The sequence below is a fragment of the Pan paniscus genome, chromosome 13 (assembly GCF_029289425.2).
Source record: "Pan paniscus chromosome 13, NHGRI_mPanPan1-v2.0_pri, whole genome shotgun sequence".
Classification (NCBI taxonomy): Eukaryota; Metazoa; Chordata; class Mammalia; order Primates; family Hominidae; genus Pan; species Pan paniscus.
The window spans coordinates 68,231,852-68,250,843 of record NC_073262.2 but is presented as its reverse complement, the minus strand read 5'-3'; the positions used below and the strand labels follow the sequence as shown (position 1 = coordinate 68,250,843).

The 18,992-nt window shown below is 35.3% G+C and overlaps 1 protein-coding gene across 4 annotated transcripts in view; it reads right to left on the bottom strand.

The window, feature by feature from the left end:
* The window catches only part of CSRNP3 (cysteine and serine rich nuclear protein 3), a 217,999-nt gene that overhangs the window by 97,530 nt on the left and 101,477 nt on the right, over positions 1 to 18,992 (bottom strand). Inside the window, exon 1 of one of the 4 annotated variants that reach the window (XM_003820921.4) lies at positions 18,457 to 18,710. The exons of 2 other annotated variants lie outside the window; for them this stretch is intronic. Coding sequence is in view for 1 of the 2 variants with exons in the window: in XM_008974397.4 (XP_008972645.2) it covers positions 16,612 to 16,684 (73 nt within the window). In the remaining variant the exon portion in view is untranslated. Of the gene's footprint in view, positions 1 to 16,611; positions 17,060 to 18,456; positions 18,711 to 18,992 lie in introns of those variants that run through there. One more of the 4 variants, XM_008974397.4, reaches the window with a different exon arrangement.

Genomic DNA, 18,992 nt, shown 5'->3' with positions numbered 1-18,992 from the left:
CAAGTCTCTAGGAAGTTCTAAACTTTCTCACATTTTTCTATCTTCTTCTGAGCCCTCCAAACTGTTGCAACCTCTGCCTGTTACCCAGTCCCAAAGTCACTTCCACGGTTTCAGTATCTTTATAGCAGCACCCCACTCCCTGTGGTACCAATTTACTGTATTAGTCCAGTCTCATGCTGCTATGAAGAAATACCTGAGACTAGGAAATTTATAAAGAAAAGAGGTTTAATTGACTCACAGTTCCACGTGGCTGGGTAAGCCTCAGGAAACTTACAATTATGGCAGAAGGGGAAGCAAACACGTCCTTCTTCACATGGCTGCAGAAGAGAAAAGTGCCGAATAAAGGGGGAAAACCCCTTATAAAACCATCAGCTCTCATGAGAACTCACTCACTATCACAAGAACAGCATGAAGGTAATGGCCTCCATGATTCAATTACCTCCCACCGGGTCCATCCCATGACATGTGGGGATTATGGGAACTACAACTCAAGATGAGATTTGGGTGGGAACACAGCCAAACCATATCAGTGTTGGATGTTTCATAAGTATTTATTACTAATTTCAACTTACTTCATTCATCTAAGCATACATTTAGTAACTATTGTATATGTGTTTGACTTCTTGAGTGGAATAGGGGATACAAAAGAAAGTTAGATGGTTACCTGCCCTCAAGAAGCAAACATTCACTATGCTGGGCTCCATCAAATTAAGAATACTCCCAAATTCATGTTCTACTCAATTGCTTTATTAATCCATGTCTTTCTGCATGAATGTTATATTAACAATAGAGATAACTGACAGCAATAGGAAGATACATCATTGTCCACTCTTTTGAAAATAAAATCTCTATTTCTACTCTGATTTTACCACTATTCAGATTAGCATATTATTTTCTCCATCTTAAAGAGTGTGAAATGCATAAAATGTTCATGCATATCTGAGTAGGGCGAAGAGAAAAAAAGATATTTTAAGTAAAGTCTTGAAATAAAAGTAGGACAGGATATAAATTTTAAAATGGTTCACTTCAAACAAGATGCAAAGTAATTCATAAGGGAGAGACTCCAAGACACAAAGTAATACAAGATGGAAACCTATGTTTAAAAAGTACATTTTTATAATAAGATATTGCAATGGGAGCAGTTAGAAACCATGTTCTTCTTCCCCCCATACTCCCCCAGCTTCTTTAGGAAAGGTAGACTTCTCAAGAATCAAGGACACTTAATTGGGCTACAGGGATGCATGTCACAACATTACAAAATGTGGTACTTGGTACTCTTCTTTTCCTTTCTCACCTCCCCAAGAATGAGAAGGAAAATTTTTGAAGAGATAATAAGATAATTAAAAAGCCTCTTTTTTCCTTTTAGTTAAATTTGGGGATGTCAAGAACTGAAGAAATGGAGTTATAGGTTCATGTAAGTTCTGTCTAGGTCTTTAAAATTGAAAGAGACTGAACTACAGTCAGGTCAAAGGAAGTAAGGAACTGTTTGCTAAGAGTGTGATCAGTATTTAAGCTAACAATTAAACATTCATATAATTACTGGGAGTCATATTCTTAACATATACCTACACCCATGAAACACCTGTTAAGTACAAAATTGCTTTGTGTAGCACTGAAGTATAATACCTGTCCAATTTCATTGCCTTTAAAAAATATTCCCTATGTGACTATAACAAAATGTCACAACAAAATTTGAAGGCCAAATGGTCCATTGTTTACCAGTATGTAACCCTTAATCTAGACTTAACAGAGGAGTGTTAAAGGGAGATGTGGTTTTCTTCTATATTACCTACATTATCTTTCTAGGAAAGAAAAGAATATAAGGATTTAGTGAGAAGGCCCTATTAATAAAGTGTTGTATACCCGATTTGTTTATACGGTGTTGGAGGATTGCAATGTATGACTGACTAGATACAGAGCCAGGTGAGGATAATTAATACCTATCCCTTAGCTGCTGTACTCCTTAAATACCTACATATTATATTTTTGTTCCTAAAGATGAGGCCAAATTAAACTTGGCAAATGAAAATGTGCCAAACATTACAAATTGGCTTTATTTAATTTATTTATTTTTATTTGTTAGTTTTTAGAGACAGGGTTTCTGTCGCCTAGTCTGGAGTGCAGTGGCATGATCATGGCTCACTGTAGCCTCAACCTCCTGAGCTCAAGGGATCCTCCCACCTCGGCCTCACCAGTAGCTGAAACTACAAGCATTCACCACCACCATGCCCACCTAAGTTTTCAAAAAATTTTTTGTAGAGATAGGGCCTTGCTATGTTGCCCAGGCTGGTCTCCAACACCTGGCCTCAAGCAACCCTCTCACCTCGACCCCCCAGAGTGCTGGGATTACAGCCATCAGCCACCACGCCTGGCCTTAAAGTTGGCTTTTATAGCACCAAAGCCCAAAGAACAGAGGTAAAGTTGGACAGGCATTAATCTATTCTAAATATGAAGAGCTGAAAGTCTAAGCGTAGAAAACAGCCATTTTATCACAGCTATCGTTGTCCAATTCATGAAACACATGCTAGTCAAGGGCACCACCATTTCTCACTTAGACTAGGCCAAGGGCCTCCCAATTATTCTCTCGCATCCACTGCTGCTAGCTTTCAATGCGTTTTCAAGGTTGCAGGCAGAATGATAAATTTAAAATGCAAATCTGATCATGTCAGTCTATGGCTTAAAACTCTTAAGTAGCTTCAGATTGCCTTAGGATAAAGTTCAAAATCCTCAAGATGGCTTATAAAGTCCTTAACAATCTAGCTTGTCTAACCTCTTCATCCTCATTTGAGCCACTGGCCTTGTCATTGATATTTCAGCTCTAATAATCTTGCAGTTACTCCAACTTGCAATTTCTCTCTGTCTTTAGGACATTTGATATACCATTCCTTCTGATCTACTTTTTAATTTATTTTCATAGCATTTACCATCTTCTAAATCCGTATTATTTATTTATGTATTTCTATGCTTATTACTTACTGTTTTCATCTCCTGATAAAAAAATACAAGAGCAGGGATCTTTGTTTCTTTACAAATGTTTCAAGTGCCTAGAACAATGCCTTGTATATAATAGGTGCCTCAACACATATTTGTTCAGTGAATTAATATAAGCCTTTAATTTCCATAATTTAATATCCGTTTTTTTCTGCTAGACTGAAAGCTCCATGAAGTCAGAAATCCTATTCATCTCATTTACTACTCTAACTCCCCTAACAACATATTTGGTTGAATGAGAATGAAAATGAGAAATGAAACTGAGCCCAAAGCATCATACAATTTTTTTTGCTCGCAAGCAACACAAAAGCCAACTCTAGACTAACTTAAGCAAAAGACTTCTGTTGGGAAAACACTGGACTAGTTCATGCAATCTACGATACAGCTTGAAACCAAAACTCAGGAAACAGGAACTAGGGCAGCTTCTGGGATTATGACTATAAAAATTCATTCTCTGGAGCTCTGCAATTACCAGATTTAAGCTCCAGCAACTTCTCTCTGTGTCACAGTTCAACTGTAATGTTCCAAAGGCTGAGCAACTTTTTGACCTATCTTGGGTCAGGTGTCTGCCCCTTGATCATTCAACTACATGGCCATTAGGCTGAGAGGGAGACATTGTGAACAGGGGGCCACCTGGCTGGGTACTACTCCAGAGACTCAATTGCATTTCAAAGCCAGTATCATTTCCTCATCTGTCACCGATTTATCTTTTTTGTGCATTTATCAGTATAATCCATGAATTCATGTCTTGGCCACATTCTCAGGGATTTGCCTTTCCCTGCACCCACACTTCCCTGTCTATTGCAAAATTTAAATAAGAACTACTTTATTTTAAAACATTAAATAAGCATGTTATGATCTCAGAAATCTGTTATTCTTCACTAACATATATGATTTATTTAGTATTTACATTAGATATGACCATTGCTCAGAAGCCTGTGAGCACATTTATGAAAAAGTAGCAGAAAACTGTTAATGTTTCCATCTCTGTCTGCAAGAAAAAACTAATAAAGAAACAACACTAGATTTTCTGTGATTATAAGTACAATTGTTTCATTTAATATATTTCTGTCCTATTGGGAAGGCAAAGTTAATGGTGAGTTCAAAGGGAAAATATCAGAAGCCAGAAGCATATTAGGGGGAGGGTTTGATTAAAAATGTCAAATCAAGAGGACGGACAAAAACATACATTTTAATGCCTGTGGAAGAATGGCTGAAATGAACCTTTGGGTATATCTTGAAATCTTGTTTATTTTACTCTTTTTTGACAGTCTAAAAATTCCATGGCTTTCATAGATAACTCATTGAGTTATTACTATCCCACTGATATTCATCTAGTGTTTAATCCTTTTTTCTTCTTATATTTTGCCCCTATTTCCTGTTCTGTTATCTATCATAAGGAAATGACCACAGAAAATATGTCTTAAGAACACCATGAATCCCCATGTCTGAGGAGCAGGTAACACGATTTGCAGAAGAACCTCTTAGGGTTGTCAGATTAAGCAAATAAAAATATGGGACACCCAGTTAAATTTAAATTTCAGATTTAAAAAATTGACATTTGGGACATACTTACACTAAAATTTATCTGAAATTCAACCTTAACTGAGAAATCTACTTTTTTGTTGTTTTTTGTTAATCTGACAACCTTCATTCGTTCTCCTGGTGAGAAAGTAAATGACTGCGCAATTAACCAAAACATCTAAATAGGAAAATCCACCTGGATTAGAACCACATATATGAAAATTCCTGCCCTTGAAACCCAGTAAATAAAACATGTAAAGTCATTTGGGTGAATCATGAATTTACCAAAGGTGAATCATGAATTTACCAAACAATCTGAAAAAGTTTGAGTGCTGAGTGATGGTTAATAGATTAAGCACAGGCCTGCCTACCACTGATGTAGGAAGAAATGAACTTGACAGGAAGTAACTCTGGCATGGCAATAATTTTCTTATATGGTAATGAGATGTTCGCTTTAATGAGATGTTATTTCTTTCCTGGCCAGAAAATGAAAGGAAGGTGAGCTGTGAGTCCTGGGTTCATCTGATCCGTAGGATCCTTATTCCATCACACTGTGTAATGCATGAGCCTTAGGGGGTATTCTATCAGGAACAATAGGAGGCATCAAGAGCCCCTCTGTCCACTTTTACTTGGGAGATTCGGTTTATCCTTTGCATTGCTGATTTTGTATTTAAGCAAAGTGAGAGTAACTTTTAACTGCAAGGATCATTAACAAAGATTCTTCCACCTTTGTAATTTGGCAAAGGTGGAAGATTTTAGATCAACAGGCATGTTAAACAACTTGCATTACAAGGTGGCATGAGAGGAGGGATTTTTTGTGATTTGTGAAAGTGCAAAATAATCTATCGTGCATTCTTCCAGTAAATTCTTCCAGCAAGCACAAAACACCAAGAAACTATGATAAAGTTCTTTTCTAATGAACTTAATAAGGTAAGGGTGCTTGCTTCAATCAGCAATGGGCTGAGGGTCCAAGAAACACCAGTGTCTGGATTGAGTTGCATAGGAAAAGCTTTTCTTCTTTAGCTTTACTCAGAAAGGAATGTAATTTTGCTGTTTCTTCTGATTGCTTCACCAAATTCAAATGGTGACGTGAGAGACATTGTAAACAAGCTAATGATAATACCTGTGAGTGGCTCATCTGTGATAGCAGGTAGGAAGAGCTTAGCTGGCAAAAGTAAAAATATTCACAACGTCAAATTATCAACCAGATGGTCTACTGGGCCAGATAGAAGATGAAGAGGACAGTGGCTCAATTGATGGTATATAGGTTTTATTACAGTATTCAAGAAAAGAGAACTCAGTTAAAAAAAAAAAACACATTATGCTATGATACTTTTATAATTTTGAGAAATAGCTTTAGTTAACCAAATGTTCCTAAATACCTGAACAAATGTTTAACTGTTAGTTTAAATTAAATCCTTTTCATTCCCAACTTTTTAAAACCATGATTTTGAGTAATCTATAATGTTCTGTCCTTATACTATTATGTTAATCAAACAGTGAATATAGTCTAAACCAAGCTTGTCCAACCTGTGATCCATAGGCTGTAATGTGGCCCAGGACAGCTTTGAATGTGGCCCAACACAAATTTGTAAACTTTCTTAAAACATTATGAGTTTTTTTGTTTTTTGTTTTAGCTCATCATCTATCCTTAGTGTTAGTATATTTTACGTGTGGCACAAGACAATTCTTCTTTTCTAATATGGCCCATGGAAGCCAAAAGATTGGACATCCCTGGTCTAAACTCTTTGCTAAATAAACTAATCATCATTTTAAGCAGTTGCCCTTCTAAAAGAAATGACTTCTTTAGTAGGTTTCATAAAATCAGTGCAACTCTGAATTTTTTGCAGGCTTTTGACTCATTCTATAAGCTTTTTGTTGTTCAATCTTTAAGCAAATTCTCTTCCTTCCTTTTCTTTTTCTTCTTACTCATTGCACTCTCATATTCTTTGCACAGGAGCCTGTAGAGTTGGGATAGAAGAAAAAGGCCACCTCTTCAAAGCTGAGTACTATGTGACATCATATTTCACTGACATCACCCATAATGGAAATAAATTCCAAGTGTCATTTAGAAGGCCCTCTCTTTGCTACTACCTAGCTCTTTGTTTCAGTCATGTGATCCTAGCCTTAGCTGCTTTCCCTAAGGGTGCTTCAAACCCAGCAGAGAAGTTGTGTCGGAGGGGTTCAAAGCAGAGCGACCCCATCTTGAGTGAGGGCTAGAAAAATGAGGCTGGGACTTGCTGGGCTGCATTCCCAGAAAGCTAGGTATTCGTAGCCTCTAGGTGTTTACAGTTAAGGGAACAGATTGATAATGTTTACTAAATAGACTCAGAGTTGGGAGTGTCCTAATATCCTGACATCTTAAGAACAAAAGCATTCCTAATTTTGCTTTAAAGATAATAATATTGATTCATGAAAAACATAGTAATTAAGAAAATTAATCCTTTATCACAAACCCTTGTAACAGAGCACATCTCCCCATGATCTTTTTTTTCATCCTATTTATACAAGCACTGTACCTAAGGTGGACGCGTTCCTCCTCTTACTTTCGGAAGCCCTACCCTGTCTATGAGTAGCTATTCTTTCACCACTTTACTTTCTTTTGCTTTGCACTGTGGACTCACCCTTAATTCTTTCTTGTGTGAGATCCAAGAACCCTCTCTTGGAGTCTGGATAGGGACCCCTTTCCTGTAACAGTTGTACATGCTTGTGTTTGTTTAATTTGTTCTATTATTTGTTCCCAACGTTTAACTTACTGTCATTTATGACATACTTCTTCTTATTATTATTTACTAGTGTAAAACATGAAGACCGGGGAAGTGCAAGGCAGGAGACCATTATGTAAAGAGATATGGGAAGAGGAAGAGGACTTAAATAGATCTACTATGTGCCAGTTACTTTACAATCTTTATCTTACTGAATCTTTACAACAATCTTGCCATGTTACCCTCATTTTACAGTTAAAGAAACCAAGCTGCAGAGAGATTAACTACTTTGTCAAAGTTTCTTAGCAAGCAGGATTAGAAGTCAATACATCTATACTATGCTTCCTCCCACTGGGGTCTTTTCCAGCAAATCACAGATGGTAACTACAATGCATAATAATTTTAACTTTTAAAAAAGTGCACATGCATGTTGGGGGATGCTCCTTTCAAAGCCATATTGAATGTAATTGTTTGTTGGAAGGCATGACTTTTAGGTCATTCAAACAATTACCCCTGAGTAAGCAAAAAGTGCCTTGAACATTTATCACTTCATACATTTTGAGAATAGTTATGCATTTTTCTAAAAGAAAAAAAAGGATATATATTTCTACAATACTAGAGTCATTTCAGCCTAAACCCATTTGGCAAGAAATTAGCATATCTGCCGCCAAAACAGGAGGAATCTGGCAATGAGTTTACAAGGTAAAATCCCACAAGGTGTTTCCATGGGGCACTACCAATGTGAAAAATGCTGCTGGTGGCTTGCCAATGTGAGAAGCACAAGTTGGCCAAATATACTTCACTTGTCCAAGTGTCTGCTTAAGCCAAGAACCCTGGGAGCACTCCTGGCTAATAAATATTTTTGTTGGAGAAATAATAATTGTGGGGCTCCCAAATTATGTATGAATTCTTTATGCCAGAATTGTTTGTGACCTTGAATTAAAGGACTGAGTTACTTTATATGCGGTGGATCACAACATTTCTGCAGTTTGATGATTTGCGGTTTGAGAATTTGATTAAGAAATGAATACTTTCCCCAGAAAAAAGTGCACATAGCAGAAATGCATGCTATTTATTATGGACTCCCAGGATAAAAACCTCTGCTCTGGTGATTGTACCATTTCCCCAGCTTTGGTGGGTATCCAGAACTTGGAAAGATGATTCACTGGGAACACATTATTTCAAAGTATAAAAGAAGTTTATAAATCTGTTGCCAACATTCCTTTTACCGTCAGGGTCACCCACTTCCTAGGACAGGGCTCTTTCCAGCTCCTTCAGTTTCTTCTGGCATTTGTGCCAAAGGACCTACTGCATTTGCTGGAGACATTTCCAGGGGATTTCTTCACTGTCGTCTTGGCTGCCACATACTACTCAAACAACTACCCAAAACTGGCCTCATCTGCAACTTTGTGGCTTGAGGAATACTTGACAGGAATGGTTCTAGGTTAAGGTACACTTTCCTAGACAGTACCTGTCTTTCCTAAAAGGTGGTTAGATAGCCTCATTCCATTTATAATAACTCCAGTTAGCATTTAGTGAACACCTACTATGGGCCAGATGCTTTGTAACCATTCTCTGTAACCTTCCACCACATTCTACAAGGTAGTTTTAACAAAGGAAACTGAAGTTTCAAAAGTCTAGATCACTTGCTCAAGGTTTATGGCTGACCCAGTCCTTCTCTGAAAAATATTCCTTGACCAGTAGCACACTGTGGTTACGTGGCTTCTCTGCATTAACACCACCTGGTCTATGCATTTATCAGTACTTATTAGACTGTATTATAATCCCCGTTCAATCCAATGTTTTTCTCAAACTTGATTATAAAACACTTTGTGGAGACTGAATAGGTATTCCAGTGCCTGCTCAGTAAATGAATGGACATAAATTTGGAGTCTGAATCCTGGACCAGCTACTAACAAGTGGCACAATTTTAAGTAGGAAGATTATTTCTCTGGGTCTCAGTTTGCACTTCTATCAAAAGAAGGGGGCCAGGTGCAGTGGCTCATGCCTGTAATCCTAGCACTTTGGGAGGCAGAGGTGGGCGAATTGCCTGAGGTCGGTAGTTCGAGACCAGCCTGGCCAACATGGTGAAACCCCCATCTCTACTAAAAATACAAAAATTAGCTGGGCATGGTGATGCATTCTTGTAATTCCAGCTACTTGGGAGGCTGAGGCAGGAGATTCGCTTGAACCCAGGAGGCAGAGATTGCAGTGAGCTGAGATAGCGCCACTGTACTCCAGCCTGGGTGACAGAGTGAGACTCTGTCTCAAAAAAAGGTGGGGGTGGGAGGGGTGGGCAGGGCATAACTAGTAAAACATAGGCTCTGATACAAAGCAGACCCCACTACCTGAGAATAAATGACAAAAGCCATGACCTCTATGCAAAGACTGATGCCTCTAAATTGTTCATACCCACTTCCTTCACCCCAATGGCTGAATTGACTTATGTCCTGCTGACAAAGAGACGGACGGCTATTCCATTTACTAATAATTAGAAAGAGGTTTTCCATGACTCTCTCTGGCTGGGAGGTACTCAGGAAGCTTTCCATGTTACCTGCACTTGTGTGCCATTGTGATTAGTATTCATACAAGATGGCCAGAACTTGGTTTTGAATGCCTCTTGGCCCTAAACATTGATCATCATTTGGCATTTGGCAAAATGGTATAGTGGAATACACTAGTTTGAAAGTCAAAAGTTCTTCCCTAAGGTTAACTTTTAAGATGGTGTTTTAGTTATCAAAAACAGAGGAAACAACCAAGAACACGATAAGGCTTTTAAAGCTGTTGAAATTTGATCAAGTGCCTAGTGTAAGCCTACTTTTCCCTCCATAACAACAAAAGTACCAAGTGAAGTTAATGAAAAATTTATTTTACATGCTTGCAATTAAGACTAAAGAATAGTACTTAGCCTAATTCCTTGGACAATTTGCAAGACTTACCACATTGAGGAAAAAAAACCAAAACACACATGGATCTAAAAGAATTAAAAATTATTATTATTGCATCACTGGAAGATAGCTTTTTTTTTCTTCTTAGCACTTAAAAAGTTTCCCTTTGTCCTTTAGAAAGTTTCTGATTGAATAACAAAACAGATGAGGCAATGTAAATCAAAGGCTATTTAAGATAATGATATCCTTTTCCTTTAGAGGAATCATCTGAATAGTGTGAAGGAAAAGGGACTTTAAAAAAACATTTTCCCCATAAAGTACATTAAAATAGACATCAGAATAAAATATGGGCAAGCTTTAGAACTATACCCATCCAAGCACTGGGATCCTGCCAAAGATACTGCACAAAAAATAAAGGAGATTTTTAAAATTACAACAAGTAGAAAAAAATACTTTGGACATTCTTCAAAGTAAATCACCACCTTAGGCACAATTTAGATTTTTACTATTTAAGGCAGGGACAGGGAACAATAGTTGTTCAGCCTGAAGCTGACTTTGCATTAAGCAGCAATTAGTAAAAAAATAATATATAGTGTAAAATTACCTGGACTTTCAAGTCTCAGTAAATGTTCTACGGAAATGTAAAACTTGTTCACAATAGAAATAAGTTGCACCATAGTCATACAATCTTTTGAAACTTGGACATTCACTGTTTAGAGCAGATTCACCCTTTAAACAAGTTTCACAAAAGTAGAGTCAGGCGGATCACGAGGTCAGGAGATCGAGACCATCCTGGCTAACGTGGTGAAACCCTGTCTCTACTAAAAATACAAAAAATTAGCCAGGCGTAGTGGCAGGCGCCTGTAGTCCCAGCTACTCAGGAGGCTGAGGCAGGAGAATGGCATGAACCCGGGAGGTGGAGCTTGCAGTGAGCCGAGATCACGCCATTGCACTCCAGCCTGGGCGACAGAGTGAGACTCTGTCTCAAAAAAAAAAAAAAAAAAAAAAAAAAAAGGTAGAGTCATGATATTCCTGCAATCTACTCTGAACTGGTTACTAATGTATATTTACCAAAAAGCACTTCTAGGTATGCTACTATTAAAATTATTTTTAAGTAAAAATGTAGATATATTTTTCTAAATTTCTTTTGGAAAACGTTGCGACTAAATCAATTGATTCAATATTTCTAAACACCAATATGATATTCAGGAAGTTTAAAATAGCAATTAATTTGTAACAAAGTGATCACTTCATGATTCACACAAATTAGCACCTTTATGTCATTAGGTAGAATTAGGTGCTTTATGCCCCATAACATTGGCTCAGCAAACATTTCTTAGACACTTTCTATGTGCCAGGCTCCCCTTGTAATTGAAGAACTTATAGTCTATAGATGAGATAGAAACTCTGGATGGAGCAGAGATGAACAACTACTGCCTTAATTGCATAAAGTCAGAATGGAAAAATAGTAGAGCAGAGGCACAAAGATGGAAATTTGAAAAGCCTTAAAGGATATAAAAAAAGGGAACTCAGAAAAGCACATATTGCCACATCATACCTGGGGATTTTGTGGAGACCGTACTTCTAGTTGGAATGATTCAAGGTACATATCTATTAAGCCACATATAGTTTGAACCTTGATGACCAGGCTGATTGCTTTCTCTACTTGCCCCATTCAAATTCTAACCATTAACTGCTCAGTATTACCTAGGATAACCTCCAATAAAATCCTGGTAGGTTTCTATTTTTGGAAAACACATCTTTTCCTCATCCATTGACACCTAAGATGTTCCATGAGGATTTTCTGTAACTATAAGTTTAAGCTGAACTTGCCTCATCAGCACCAGGGAATCAACTTGTGTGGGTTCAAAAATGTTAATATTAGCTATCATCTATAATATTCCTATTATGTGCCAGGTATGTATTATGTCATTCCCCTTTCATAAAAATCCCTCGATATAGAGACTAATATTACCACTTTGCCAATGAAGAAGATGAGGCTTACAGGTTTCAAGTACCAAGTCAAGGCCACATGGCTTGTAAATGTCAGAGTACATTGTGTAAACAACTCCGGAGTTGGGACTTGAACTTAAGTTCTTAACCATTCCCTTATTCAGCCTCTTCACATTCCACGGTATAACTTGAAATCACATATAATATACAACACAATAAGAGCTTTTTCTATCAAGAAAACAATATACAACATTTTTCTGTTTTTTTTTTTTTGTTCATAAATTGACCTAAATTTATAAGGTTTTATTGTATTAAATAAAGTTACCCAGGTTTGTTAAAGTAAGAATCCTCAGGCCTTTTAATAAGCTAGTGTGCAAAAGAGGACCAGAATGAGAAGCTATTCTCCAAATATGTTGGACTAGATCTCATTCTTACAGTCTTTTGATACTAGGTTCATGGAACCAACAGTCCTTTAGATCAAGTTCTTCACAGTATATGAGAACACCTACTAAAATGGTATTAGCTGCTTTGTGTATCTTAACATATTATATTAGTGAGATTTCAAAGAAATGGTGGTTGAAGATTCAGTTGTCTTACTTTCCTTATTTATGATTAGGGAGAGTGTAAGACATGAGCATGAACACATGTGGCTAAATGCATTTCTAAATGAATATGTGGATTCATAAGCTTTCATGGAGATAAAGAATTGAGCAAGCAAAAATTCTTCCCTTCTAGCATTGTGGTGAAAGGTGGTGAATTTAATGCCAGGATTTGAAAATGAGATGGACCACAAGTCCCCAAATTGGCAAGAAGTATATGGCACCAATGATTAGTCAAATGCAACCAAAAAATTGGTCTCTGTGTTTTCTTTTGTATACCTGTTAGAGACTCCTCATTTTCCCATTTGATATAAAGTAAGTTCAAATTTCTGTTGATAGTTTAATATTATAGATTCTCATTGTACTAACAAAAGAAAATTTTCATTTATTTGGAATTCAAATGATTTTCAACATTCTGAACACAAGACAAACTAAAAATAAATTTTGCTTATTTTGTATGTTCCTATACTGTATGAATGTATCTGTCAGGAGTTCAGTACGTACGAGAAATATGGAGAAAGGTTTCTCTCTTTCTCTGTCCAGGAAAGTCAAAGTGATTTAGAATTGAATGTAAAGCAAAGTTCAAAATTGATTTCTGAATTGCTCTCAAAGGACAATTATTAACTATGTTAAAAATAATACATATTAACATTTTAAAAAGACAATAAAATTATAAAAAGCATATAAAATTATATATAAAAGTATATAATAGTAAGAGGCTATTTGGTGTTGGAGAACAGTTGGGAATAGTTTTGTCTTTTGCAGTAAGTGAATATCATGGTTGGACTAATAATTATTATGTCATGAAAAAAAACCTAAACTGACTTTCACCTTGCTCTACAAGGCAGTATGATGTGTACTATATTTTTGTTTCATGACAGCTATTGGCATCTTTAAGAACTGGCCTTTATAGTCATAAACTTTAGCTACTTGGAAAATCAGTTTATATCATACAGATTATTTTCCAACTCTACTAGATAAGGTATTACTATAGCATTACTATAGGTCTAATAAGATCTTTAAAATCATTTTACTATTTTATTGTTCTTATAATTTTTAATAAAATTGATGGAATTTTATGTAAATTCTAGAATAGGCAATAAAAAGACAATTGTTTTGATTGTTTTCTTTTAAAATATTATATTAAAATAGAGAAATACGATTGTTTTGAATACTCAATTATTTTGAGCATTTTCCTTCTACATGTTTCAGTAATTTAGTTTTTTTTTTTTTTCTATTTCATAGGCTCCAGAATTTCAGGAGAACAAATATAGCAATAATAAAACTTAAAACCTACACATGTGATTTTGAGATGACAACAGTTATTTGTAGATTTTAGACTATGTTCCACACTGCTAGACTGAGTAGAACATGTTTGCCCTGAAATCTTTTCCAAGCCTACAATATGGTCTCTAGTTTCAAGTGATGACAAAGACAGACTGGTAATCAAAGAGCAGGAAATTCATTTTTGAAAAATCCTCAAAGATTCCTTTGAAGTCTGATATAACACTATCTCTTTAAGTAGACTAAGTACATATCCCTAAAGATTTGTTTTTAGATCACTCTATTTATTCTTTTACTTCTCAAATTTGATTTGAATTGTATTTACACAAATGCATTTTTTCTATATACGTTTAGATATTCAGACCACAGACTTACTGTGTATATGCTGCTGAGATTTGTATGGAAGTAGTATGGCTCGAGCTATTGCAAAAGACTTCAAAGTTTTGAGTGAATCTGCATAGAGACATAAATTATCCAGGATATTCAAAGCCATAAATTAGCTGCAGGACATATATAGCTCTCTCGTGGCTCACAGAATCACAACAATTCTCTTTATTTCACATTTGTCTATTATCACGTTTTCTCCAAGAATCTTCATGGGCTTTCCTTCTTTGCCCACACTGTTTTTATTTCCATATTCAGAACATGCTCTGTGGTAGCAGTTGCATTTACAAAGTTAAAAGTACTGGACTACCTAAATGAATGTTAAACTTGGTTCTTTTCTCCCTCTCTGCCTACAACACACACAGGGATTAGTAGACACAAACTACAGGCGCTACTGAATTAAATATAAAATTAAACATTTTAAGAAAAAATTGTTGAAGTAAATATGATTTACCAGTGAAAATATTTTCTTTGGCTGCTTGAAATATATATATATGTGTGTGTGTATATACATAATATATGCAATAATATGTATAACATACATATATTGTTACACATATATGTGTGTGTATATATATATTGTTTTATGCATATATAAAACAATTATATGTATATATTTATTGTTTTATACATATATAAAAAACAATTATATATCTATATATAGGTATAAAAGCAAAGCCTATAAATATTGTTTGGACCAGAGGACAGCATATTCTGACCAACATAAAAAGAAAATAGCTAATTTAAAAAATAACCCTTTTACCTAAAGTCATTATTGAAAGTTTCAAAAGAGAAACACTTTAGAAGAAAATGTCAGTTTCTGAATTTTTTAAAAGCTCATACAAAACATGAATTCCTTTTCCTAAATTAGTCTCAGGATCCTGGATAAATGTCATAATGTCCCCATAGAGTGATAAAGGGTGAGAATCTGGCCCTGAATAACCACTAAGTGAATTTCATAAATATTTGAAATAATTGTCCTTCACTGTTTTAAATAGCTATCCTCCTGTTTTGGTTCCTCCTCAATCCCCCCTCTATTTTACAATAAAACATATTGTTGCCAAAATACTTCATCTTAATCATTATAATAAAATTAACTCCCTCTTTTCAGGGCAAAGAAAGTAATTAAGTTTAACTAAATATGTACTAGCTCTTTGTATGTAAGCTTCATAAAATTCATTTTTAAATATCTTATGCAAATATAAAAACATAAAGCAGTCATTTCATGGCTAAAAGCTATTTTTGCCTCTTCATCTTTTCCAACATATTTTCATACACATACAACCTGTAATACAGACAGACGCACAGTTGATGCAAATGAAAATAACATTTTTAAATCAACATTGTAACTGCTGAATTGATATACTTAAGTGCTTTAATGATAGGAATAAACAGTTTGATTGTACTGTTTTAATTAAGTTTGTTTGAAAATATGTTTTAGAAATAAAAAACTATGAACAATAAAAGTGAGTACACATTTATTTGGTGCAGGACAGACTTTCCTATGAGGTAATCACACATTTTACAAAAGTGTGATATTTCGTGCATGGAAAGAAGACTTTTGTCCTGTCTGTGACATTTATAAGGATCACTTTACAATGCAGAGTTAACTGAAAGGAAAAGTCATAGGAAGTTGAACACGTTAAATTCAAATAGCATTATCCAAAAAGTCCCAGAGAGAATTTATAACAATTAGAAAAATCAAAGAAAGGTTTAAAGGATCAAGCCCCAATAGAAGAAATTATTGCTCTGAGAAGATATTTGGCAATAAAATATAGAACAAAAACCCTCAAAACCAAAACCCTTCAAATGGAATGAAAATATACTTATTAAAATTGTCCTTATGCAATTGTGTGAGATATGAACAAAAGAACTCCATTATTTAATACCAGATACATCACAAGAATCTTAGGCTAGGAACTCGGATCTTATTTTAAATACATTTCTTTAAAAAATGTGAAAATCCTCTAAAAGTTGTAAGCCTCAATATTTTTCTAGATGTTTCAGCTCAGAGATCTCTCTTCAATAAAGAACTTACCCCCGAAATGGAATTATTTAGAAGCCTAAACCCAGTTTTTTCTCACATGAAATTATTCTATTGGAACAAAACACCCATGTTTCAAGTAGAGAAATACGAAGAAGAAAATTTAAAAAATAAACTAGTTAAGGGAATCCTGAAAACCAGGAACACCCTGCCAATTGCCACGATGAATTAAAATAGCCAATGCCCATCAGTGTCTTTAATAGAAATAAAATCAGGCGCATCATGAAATGTCACCATACCTGCGTGCACTATATAACGACTACGGCACACACGCTGTAAAATCTTCACTCTCAGAAATAAAGCACACTTCATTTAACTGCTGCAAAACACTGCTGCAGAGAACCCCAGTACATTTTTTTCAGGCAACTGATCCAGCTTTCCACCAGCCCTGTGACCTTTGAACTCCCTTCTGCCCCCTCCTCTCGCTTCTGCAGTCAAAGCCTCCGAGCTGGTCTCATTTGCATAAGGCTCAGGCAGTCCTCCAGCAGCTGAAACGGAATGCTGGGTAAGGAATTGTGGAACTGCGGTTCTGCCAGGCTACCTGAATCACGGGAGAGCAGGAATACGCGATGGGGAGTGGGCACGGGTTTTACTGGGCTGTCAGAATCACATTTCCCCGTGTCTATTAATGGATAAACGATTTTAACGCTTTGTTTTAGAGTCCTATTCTCACTGCTTACTCCCTCCCCACCAAGAGAAGCTGTCAGCAGCGACTATGGTAACCAAGGAAACCCAAATAGTCAAATGCTTCATTTAAATACGTGTGGAAGGCCAATTTTAAATTTTCATTAACTTCCCTTGTTTTTGAAACACAGCTTTTTTTTTAAAATTCAAATACATATTGCACGTATAATCAGGCACATGGGGTATTTCTTTTTGTTGCTGTGGTTTAAACAGCATCTTACAGGCGTAAATTTATATTAGTCACTACACAAATACATGAGGTCACTATAGTAATTCTGTAAAATGTTAAATGTGCCCAAGTGTCTTAGAGACTATCATCCTAAGTGGTGTCCAAAAATTAATTGTAAAGAATTTAGGTCCCAGGATGCCTTTAAAACAATACAGCAGTCAAAATGTAGAGCAAAGTTAAACTATGTATTTAAATCTAAAGATTCATATAGCAGCAATGCTTGTCTGTCTTTGGCAAAGATATTCAGTGTTGTGCTATTATTTGCTAGTTATTTCTTCCCTTATTTTGCTACACACAACAATCTCTCTATTTGAAACATAAACTTCTCTATTGCTCATAAATGGAAGAAGTGGTTATTTTCTACATAGAAAAAGTCATGTGTGTACATATTTTATAAATATACATAAAGACACATAATCTTTCTAAATGGTAAGCCAATGAAAATATGCATCATCAAATAATCTCTTCTCTTAAAAATTAAGCAAATTTGTTTTTCTCTAAATATCAATGAATAATATTTATAAAATAAAAGGTTTTGTGCAATAATCTTTTCCATTTGTCAAAAGAAATATAATATGAAAAATTAAAAGCACACAACAAATAAATACAGATATGTGTTACTAAAGTATAAAATACATTGTTCTAATAGTGTTATTTACATTTCAAAATTTCCTTGTTTTTAAATTTTTTAATTCAAATAATTAAATATTCCAAACCTTCCTTTTGCAGTATACTAACACACATCAACAAATTTTGAATGATATATTATCTAATTTATAAGACATGTAAACTATTGCAATACAGATTGTTTTAACACTGGAAAAATAATTTTGAAGCTTTTCATGTGAACTATTTGTCAGTAGTATTCTCTTTTATATTATTTCTGCATACACAGGAGATTAAAAATTATTGGATGAATTTATTTCTTACCCATAAATTTTTAAAATAGACTAAATAACTTTTCAGTTTAATATAATGATATCAACATTTCTCTGTCACATCTGACTACATCGACAATTTAATCGCATTGGGTCAATTCAAGTGCATCCTTAATATTATACACTACAAATATCTTGCAAAGTTTTTGTTTAAGGCAAAACACACCAGCCCATTCTAATTTAAATCCAGTCAAACACAAGGAAGTGTTGGAGGAATTTATAAAATCACCAACCTGTTCAAATAGCTGTAGTCTTAGTCCTTGCACTCTTTATTCATTAGGATCCAAAATAAATGATCATTTTATCATATGTGTCAGCATCACCGAAGACACAGTTCTTCCTGGTTCAGAGGAATCTTCTTAAATTTCCCAGCCCTGTGTTTTATTGCTTGTACCATATGCTTTATTGTTCAGCAACAAGAGCTTCACTCTGCACAAAGACTCATTACCTACTGCTTGCTGCACGGCATCAGCCTCACTGAGGCTGCCTATATGTGATCACATGGAGTTTTGTCTGAGAGAGCCAGGCGTGCCACTGACTTCACTGTGTCTATGGATATTTTTATCATCTGAGGTCTACTAGGAGGAAGGAATAACAGATAAGGAAGCTGCTCTAAGTCATTAATGCAGCACAACTTATGGAAATCCCTTCACAAGATTTTTTTTTATTATAGAAAATGTTTGAGCAAGCTCCAAAAGAAGTTAACTAGATTTTATTTTAATAAGAGGTTGAATAATAATTTAAGGAAGGAGAACTTGCAAAAAGCCAT